The sequence below is a fragment of the Asterias amurensis genome, chromosome 5 (genome assembly GCF_032118995.1).
Source record: "Asterias amurensis chromosome 5, ASM3211899v1".
NCBI classification, from domain to species: domain Eukaryota; kingdom Metazoa; phylum Echinodermata; class Asteroidea; order Forcipulatida; family Asteriidae; genus Asterias; species Asterias amurensis.
Window position 1 is genome coordinate 2364669 of NC_092652.1, and position 8699 is coordinate 2373367.

Below are 8699 nucleotides of genomic sequence, written 5' to 3' on the forward strand. Positions count from 1 at the left end.
AATATTTTCTTCTTCAGGAAAAAACGTTTACTTCTCCCCAAAAGAGCCCTTAGCTGCTTTGAAAATGTTTTTAATTATAAACCATGAATGTCTATATATATTTAATGGTATATTATAAATACTTCAATTTTTCCCTGATATAAGAGCATTCTGGAAAAAACAAAACATAAAGCCTCATACAAAAAACAAGATCCAACCAAACACCATTTTTGTGAAAATGCCCTCTGGACAAAACAATCCTATATAATGATAAAATTACCATTTCTTCCTTTAAACATTCCCCAAAACCTTGTCCCCATGTCAAAATACGTTACTTTTATGCAGTTAGTGATTTATACCAAGGGAATAAGGGGTTTGATAGATTTTCTAGAATACTAATCACATTTATAATCTTAATTACCTTTTCCACAAAATGAAGTACTCATAATTTCATAAATTCATACCAATATTTACTTTCAAATTCCAGAAATATAATTATGAATGTTCTATGTTTCTCCTACTTCAAATTCAAATCCGAACCTCTTAAAAAGATTGTTAAAAATCTGTAAAATTGTGAGTTTTCTTAAGAGGTTCCTGAGGGGGAAAAAAATGCCATGGCTAATTTTAAGATATTCTTGAGCAAATTAAAAGGACTGAATTGAATAAATGTGTTCATCTTGCTTGATTATTGGAAATTGTTGTTTAACTTTCTATGCCTTGCAGCAGATTTTATCAATTATAAATCATCCTCACATTAAGTGAAAATAAAATTAATTTTGCATTGTAATAAAAGCATTTCAAATCTTTAAAACATAATTATTCCCTTTAAAACAATATAAAAAGCCCAAAAGTTGTAGTAATCTAATTCCTTTTCAACAGCATTACATTATCGTCACATTCTCAATTCATTGTTCATTTATCATAAGTCTGGTCCCTCATTTCAAAAAGGTAAAGTTGAAATATCATGATCCCCATTTCTAGAAGCATGGAATAGCTACACATTGGTCATGGACTGACATTGAAGTCAAATAAACTCTCTGATATAATTTATTTTTACCCTTACGCCGATGAGTACCAAACACTGTATACTCAGTACTTTACCCGAACTCTGAGAAAAACAAATCCACAGGCAAATCACTGGGTGGGATTCGAACCCATAACCTTTGCATTGCTAGCACAGATGTCTTACCACTAGACCACCAAGATAGCCAGGTGGCTAGAGGCAGTTCCAATCCGAAGTGTTAGCAGTAGGTATCGCAATGATTTAAAGGAACACGTTGCCTTGGATCGGACGAGTTTGTCTATAAAAAGCGTTTGAAACTGTTTGTTATGAAACGCAGATGGTTATAAAGATGTTTTTAAAGTAGAACATAATGATCCACACAAGTATCACTCAAAAATTACACGGGTTTCATTTTACGTCGCGAACTAACACGGTCGGCAATTTATGGGAGTCAAAAATTTGACTCCCATAAATGGCCGACCGTGTTAGTCGACGAGGTAAAAAGAAAACCACGCAATTTTGAGGCATATTTGTGTAGACCATTGTATTCTACTTTTACAACATCTTTCGAACCATATCGATTTTAACACAAACGGTTACAGAACACTTTTCACAGACCAACTCGACTGATCCAAGGCAACGTGTTCCTTTAATAGAGTTAGTTCCAATCCCACCTGAGTGATTTGCCAGTAGATTTTTTTTCACAATCTCTGTGTATAAAAAATGAACCATCATCAATCTGTTTTGGTGGATACACAATATTTCAATTTAAAAAAATATCAGTGGAAGCTGCATTAGTAAGTTTAAAACAAAATTAGGTAAAGAAAGGTTTTTGAGTTTGTTTAAATATGAGGTAGGCCACCTATGAATCAGTATTTAAGGGTGCTGTACACAGACGGAAATCTGGAAAATAGTTGAATCTCAGTTTATACAGGTCATGTACTTATATATATATATATATCAAATAATAAACCACAAGGGAAACTGACTGGGTACATTTTTAAATGATATATATTTTTTTGTGTAGCGCTAAGAAACTTATTTTTAGTATAAAGCGCTACATAAATGTAATCATTATTATTATATTATGTACTTACAGTAACCGCCTCTATGTGAAATTGAAGAAAAAAAACCTGGCAAGTTTCAATGTTTTCTTCTAAAGTGTGTGTAGCTGTTGGTCTTCTCATCAGCTATAGTCACATGATCTGATCATTTGACTTTCTTTTTCTGTGTACAACAAATGTACAGCCCATAAATTGAAATGTGACGTTAGTGAATGTTTTTGGATTTTGAAAAAATGCACTTGACGTGTATCAAACACAATAAGCCCTTTTGAGGTATGGCGGACGTTATAAGAGTGTACAGTTTGGTTTGGGTGTATACACACAAATTAACCCAATCCTAGTGTTGTATGTAGCATTGTGTCCGCCATATCTCAAAAAGGTTTATGGCATTTTACACCATTTTAATGTGAGGTTCGAGGCTTGAATATTTCCCCCATTTTTTTTAAGGGCTCCATCTATTGGAAAATGAGTGCATAACCAAACTGAATTTGACCTTGGAGCCCCTTTTTAAAATCAAACTTTCTTAACGCTAAAATGCTATCAATGTGGTATAAAAATATATCTACACAGAGAAGATCATCTTATTGCATAGTATTTACAAATTTTGTCTCCTCACTGAGAACGTCCTCTGTGATCAAGTAACAAGATGACATTCTTTAAAATGACTTATTAATAGACTTTATCACGCTGTCATCATCTTGGTCATGTTCCCTGTTTCCATAGCAGTAATGAATGCTAACATTCATTGCGCAAACATGGCACCAGACTATTATTTCGTCCAGCCTCAGTTTGGTTACAATGAGTTGGAATGGAGTAACTTCAAGATGGCCACACCGTGATAAAGGTCTATTACCCCTGAGGTAAAGAATTAAACCAATCTACAGTTGTTCCTCCCAAGTTTCTTTGTTACCTAAAGAGATAAACTAAGAGAGATGTGAACATTTGCTCATGAAGAAAGAATAACATTGCTACAAGCCTGATGCTTTGTTCTTGTTTAAATACAAGGCAGTGTTTTTTTAGTAAGTGGCATGTCTACAGGAAATATAAATTTGTACTTGAACTTTTTAAGGGAAACGAAGGCAATGACCAAGAGCATGGAGGCAATTGCCTGGGAGGCAATAACCCACGGCACCCACAGCAATTGCCATTGATGGTGCACTGTGCTTTTGCTGTGGTGACATTTGCAAAGTTCCAATACAAATTTATGTTTTCCTCATAGAAGTACCGCTTACCAGAGAGAAATTGCTTTGACCCTTCAAGAGCGACGCTCAAAGCCTGTGCCTCCTTTGCCTCTGTGAAGTATGCAGCTTGCAACATTTCAAGGGCCACCATGCAATGACCAGGGGGCATAGAGGCAATTGCTTTCTTTGCCTCTGTGAAACCTCAGACTAGGAACAATATTCAAAGGGCACCAAAGCAATGACCAGGGGGGATAGAGACAATTGCCTCCCTCAAATATCGCACCTGGGGTGGATTTCACAAGGAGTTAAGACTAGTCTTTCCTCGAGTTAGGACGAGTTACTCGTCCTAACTTAGAACTAGCCATACGTTTTTTTTTAAAGCTCCTAGGACTAGTCCTCAGTTAGAACTAATCCCAACTCTTTGTGAAATCGACCCCTGGAACATTTTAAGGGACACCACGCCAATGACCAGAAGCATGGAGGCAATTGCCTTCATTAAGTATCAGGCCTTTTAAAACACGTTTCAAGGGGCTGCCTCCATTGCCTCTATGTATTACATCAGTCTTAGAACATTTCCAGGAGCACAAACACAGAGGCAATTGGCTCTGTATCAGGTCTGCATCTACATTTTGTAAATGAAAAAGGGTTGGTTGTACAGACGCAGTGGGTTGAAGATAGGAACAACCATTGACTTAGTTTCTAACATGATTGCTTTGACTAAAGGCCAGGTCACACAGGTCCTGATAACGATAAAAATGTACGCCCTCAATTGATTGAATAAGCGTTATCGTTATCGCTGCAATGTGACTTGTCCATTAGTTACCACTGAACTGTATGAGCAAGCTCTGGACGTAAACTTAGCCGCTTGAGCGTTTCATAAGATACTGCTATAACGAGACCAGCTGGGATGGTTGATATAAGACGAGCAGAAAGTCCCTTCTTAAATCCCATGATTCCGTCCTCTTTGTACAATCTCTTGAACGACCCTGCAATAGAATCTCCTCCAGTGACCTATATGGAGAAAAACAAATAAGTTATTTGCATCAAATCAAACAATATTCATATATAAAATTCAAGAATAGTGTCAATAGTGAGAGAGAAACAAAATTGACTTTGTATGGTTGAGATACAATCTAACAAGAATAGACCCTTCCCATGAAATACGTAAATTGCACATAGTGCGTGCGCACTAACGTTTTGGTTGGCAAAATGAGGGAACATCGAGCTGTTTTGTAAACGGCTAATGGATGCGCGTCTGCTTAGTGCACAACTCTATGGCAACCAACAGGGTCTGTACGCATGCGTGAATGTGGTTAGCATTTTTCATGGGAAGGGTCCACATGCTTATTTTAAAACACTCAACTTGTGCCTGAGCACCTACACGTGGTAGTGTTGTGGCCGAGCGGTTAAGAGCACCGAATTCAAACTCTGGTGTTTCGAATCCCCAGCCGCGACACTTGTGTCCTTAAGCAAGACACTTCACCATTGCTTCGTCCTTCGGATGGGACGTTAAGCCGTTGGTCCCATGTGTTGTGTAAACGCATGTAAAAGAACCCAGTGCACTTATCGAAAAGAGAAGGGGTTCGCCCCGGTGTTCCTGGCTGGATTGGCAGCATTTTGCGCCACAGCACCTTGTTAACCATTACATGGTGCTTAAGGATTAGGTCTTATATCTCAATACTCGCCCCACTCCTTGCAGTAATAATACCTGGCGCTTTGTGTCCTTTGGCAAAAGGCGCGTTATAAATACGGTTATTATTATGTAAAAGAAAAATGTTGATTTTTGGTGCTATGTACCTAACCTGATTGATTGATTGATTAACTGAATCATTGATTGATTGCTGATCAATAGGCCTTATCTAACCTGAAGTCTCGTTCTAACGATGTCCATTGGGTTTGTAAGGATGGCCGCCGAAGCACTAGCTAGAGGTCCTGACATTGCCTGAATTGCAAGAGCGGGTACTGATAAATGAAACGTGCCTTTGAAAATTTTCGCCAGCTCATCTGAAAACAAAAAGAGTTACACAAAAACAATTGAGTTATAGTTTTAATAATCAAACCTTTATAATACCACCGACATCAAACTTGAAAATTAAAAATTAAAAGTAAACTATTTTGCAAAAAAGCAGATCTTCTTTGAAAATACCTTTACTGGCCACACAGATTAATTTGGTGGAAACCTCTTTTACTAAACCATCACACAGTTCTTGTGGTACATAGGTCATGTCCCAATAAGCCATTGCGAGTCAGATTTGAATAAAGTCCGGCACAATGAACTTGCTAACTCACAAGGTACCGCTAAAATTTGAATATTTAGACTATAGAGACAGTTGCTATGTCAAATGGTTCGGAGAAAGCTTTTGTATCGCAACCTCCAGATGAGTAAACCCTGGTACCATTGTGAAATACATTCATTCAGAATTGTGTATGAGTTTTCGCTGTCTTTATTTAACTATACACTAGCTGGCCCAAATCATGTTAATAAATAGGATGAAAAGAAAACAAGAGGGGAAACGTTCAGTTTTAGATGTGGGAGGCCCAAATGGGGAGAACCTTAGCAACTAGGTAGGGACTGAAAACCCGATCCACATGCAAGGCTCTCGTCTGAAGGGATTCAAACTAGGCACACAGAGAGATAAATTTCCATATTGGTCAGGTTGGTGAAGTGGTGTCTTGCCTTCCACCTCTGGGACCCCAGTTCGAATCAAACCGGGGGCACTATGTGGATTGATGTTTTCAGTCCCTACTTGACTTTGTAGGTTTTTCCCTGAAATAATTTTCCAGCGTTTTCCTCCCACATCTAAAACTGAAATTTGTTCATTTCCTTCTTGTGATATGTAAAAACCAAAATATGAAAACTAACCTGCATAAAAATGATAAAAGGGCCACCAGAGGGCGCTATTTGGCATAAAAGTCATTATTGATGCTGTATATCCTTTATAAAAGCCCAAAGGTCCAGATTTGTTCCATATACCGCTAGCGATTTTTCCAGCGTCTTTAAAAGTAACTTTTCTACGTCCTCTTTCCAGGCTCACACTCTGGCCTTCCATCATAATATGCTGTGATACAATGTCAATCGGGACAGTCACACTTTGGGCAACGAGGGAAGCGGCAGCCCCGCCCACAAACGATTTAGTTACATTGCTGGCGTTTTCACCACAAGCCCGTCTAGTAACCTCGTACGTTGTGATATACACCTGGCCGGACAGGACAGTGAACGTGTTGATGAAGAACCCTTTGTAGAGACCCCGCATGCCCTCATATTTGGTGATCTTCTTGAAGGCGTCCCAAGTGCCGGAGTACATAGCATTATGTGTCTGAACTTGAAGTCTCGTCTTGATCAAGGTGGTTGGATAGATTGTCACGCGGATGAGTAGACTCATGGCAAATCCAAACGAGTAGAACTTACGTTTATCCAAATCATCCCACTCGATAATCCGAATTTGCCGTTCCTCATTTTTCATTTTCTTTGTTTAAAAGTTTCCTAACTGTACGGAGACTGAAATATGGAAGGATTCCTGTTGCATGTAGATTAACGCTCAACTCTATCATGGGGTAACACTGTGGAATATTGTACCATTGAAGGGTTGTCTTTTGTCAATACCTGAAGACAAAATTCCACCTAAAAAAGAAGAAGAAACTATACTTTAGCATGACTTTACCTAATGTCCTAAAATAGACTGTGCAAGCCTGGTGCATATTTGGACTTGTTAAAGCGCATGAGTTTGTGTCGTTCACGTGTCGTGTTTAAACATAGTCTGTGGCAGTGTGGGACCAAAGTGGTCCCAAAATGTTTGAATACCTCTGAGGCTTGCACAGTCTGTTGATTGGCAAAATGTTAGAAAAGTATTGTAAGAATGTTTGGTCCAAAGTAGTTTAGACCCATAACCCAGTACGTAGCTGTACTAATTTTTTAAAAGTTTGACAATGACATTTGCATTTTTGCACAGTAGAAAATGCAATTTTTTTTACTAAAAATGAGTACAGATCCCTTTTAGACGCAAGGCTTTAAAGTTTAACTGGGTCTAGCTCTAGGTCAAATGAAATTATCTGCTACTATTGTAGTACTGTTTTCTTATATATATAACTTATGTTATATTTATTATAAGTTATGTTATACTAATGTTATCACTCATTCAAATTATTCATATTAAAATATTTTACTTATTTTGGGGCATAACAAAAAATTAAAAAAACAGTAATTAAAGTCAACATTATTAATATTATTAATAACAACGACTATTTTATAAAAGAATTAAACACTGCAGTTTGATTATCGACTGCAGCAGTCGTGCAATGCCAATGAATGGGTGGAGGCAGCCTCCATCATCAGAGCACAAGCAAGATGCATATCTTCTCTTGCACAATCTATGCAGTGGGACTGGCGGGTCCTACTAAAAGCCGACAACAAGCCGACAACGCCGACAACAAGTCCAGAGCGAAGCCAACACGCCGCCAACAAGTTTTAAATACCTCAAAAATGGCAAATAAACCATATAAATTTTAGAACTATGTGTGTTTTGTAATATAAACATAAATTTAATGGAAAAACTTCACGAAAAGTGTGAATTTTTAACCAGAAAAAAAACTTAACGTTCACGGAGAATGGTCGGACGCCATCTTGGCTTAAAATCGTGTTTGGACCAGTCCATTATGATGCGGGTGAGTCAAACTTAGCAATAGAGGGCGGGCGTCATGCACTGTGCATACTGCAGTGAAGGTCTTCACATGAAGCCCGCCCTCTGTTGTTGACAAGTGCTAAATCTACCCGTATCATAATGGTCTGGTCCAAACACGGTTTTTAAGCCAAGATGGCGTCCGACCGCTTTCCGTGCAAGTGAAGTTTTTTTCTGGTTAAAAATTCACACTTTTTGTGAAGTTTTTACATTAACTTTATGTTTATATTACAGAACACATATAGTTCTAAAATGTATATGGTTTATTTGCCATTTTTGAGGTATTTAAAACGTGTTGGCGGCGTGTTGGCGGCGCTCTGGACTTGTTGTCGGCGTTGTCGGCTTGTTGTCGGCTTTTAGTAGGACCGGGACTGGCAGTTGTGCATCAGAGGGGAAACAGCTGGGATTGATTGAGTAACATTACAACTCATCATGACAACTCGAGCATGACTGCATCGTCATCATCGCCGACGACGATCGGGGTTGGTCAGGTTCTCACTTTAAAAAAAAAACTCGCTCAGGAGTCAGAGTCAGAAATGTTTTTATTTCATTTAAAAAAACTTACCCAGAAATAATCCCGCACTAATGATGCTTACTGTCTGCTGGTCACTGTCAGTCCTTCAGATATCCCCAAAATCATAAAAATAGTGACTTTTTAGCGAGACTTTCCAAACCTACCTACACACACAACCAATGCTCAATACCAATGCTCAAAATTAGAGCCTGATCAAGTGTACTTTCCATTGCAATCAAAATTAGTGAAAAGGATACCATACCTGCCAGATTGTGCGTGTGT

At 38.3% G+C, this 8699-nt stretch overlaps 1 protein-coding gene across 1 annotated transcript; it reads right to left on the bottom strand.

The window, feature by feature from the left end:
* Positions 1-8699, bottom strand: LOC139936890 (solute carrier family 25 member 44-like). Its single transcript, XM_071931698.1, has 4 exons — positions 8469-8699; positions 6091-6849; positions 5092-5231; positions 1-4238 (listed from the first exon to the last, which is right to left on the bottom strand). The coding sequence occupies exons 2-4, from the start codon at positions 6689-6691 to the stop codon at positions 4047-4049; spliced, it is 933 nt and encodes a 310-aa protein (XP_071787799.1). The 5' UTR covers positions 6692-6849; positions 8469-8699; the 3' UTR covers positions 1-4046.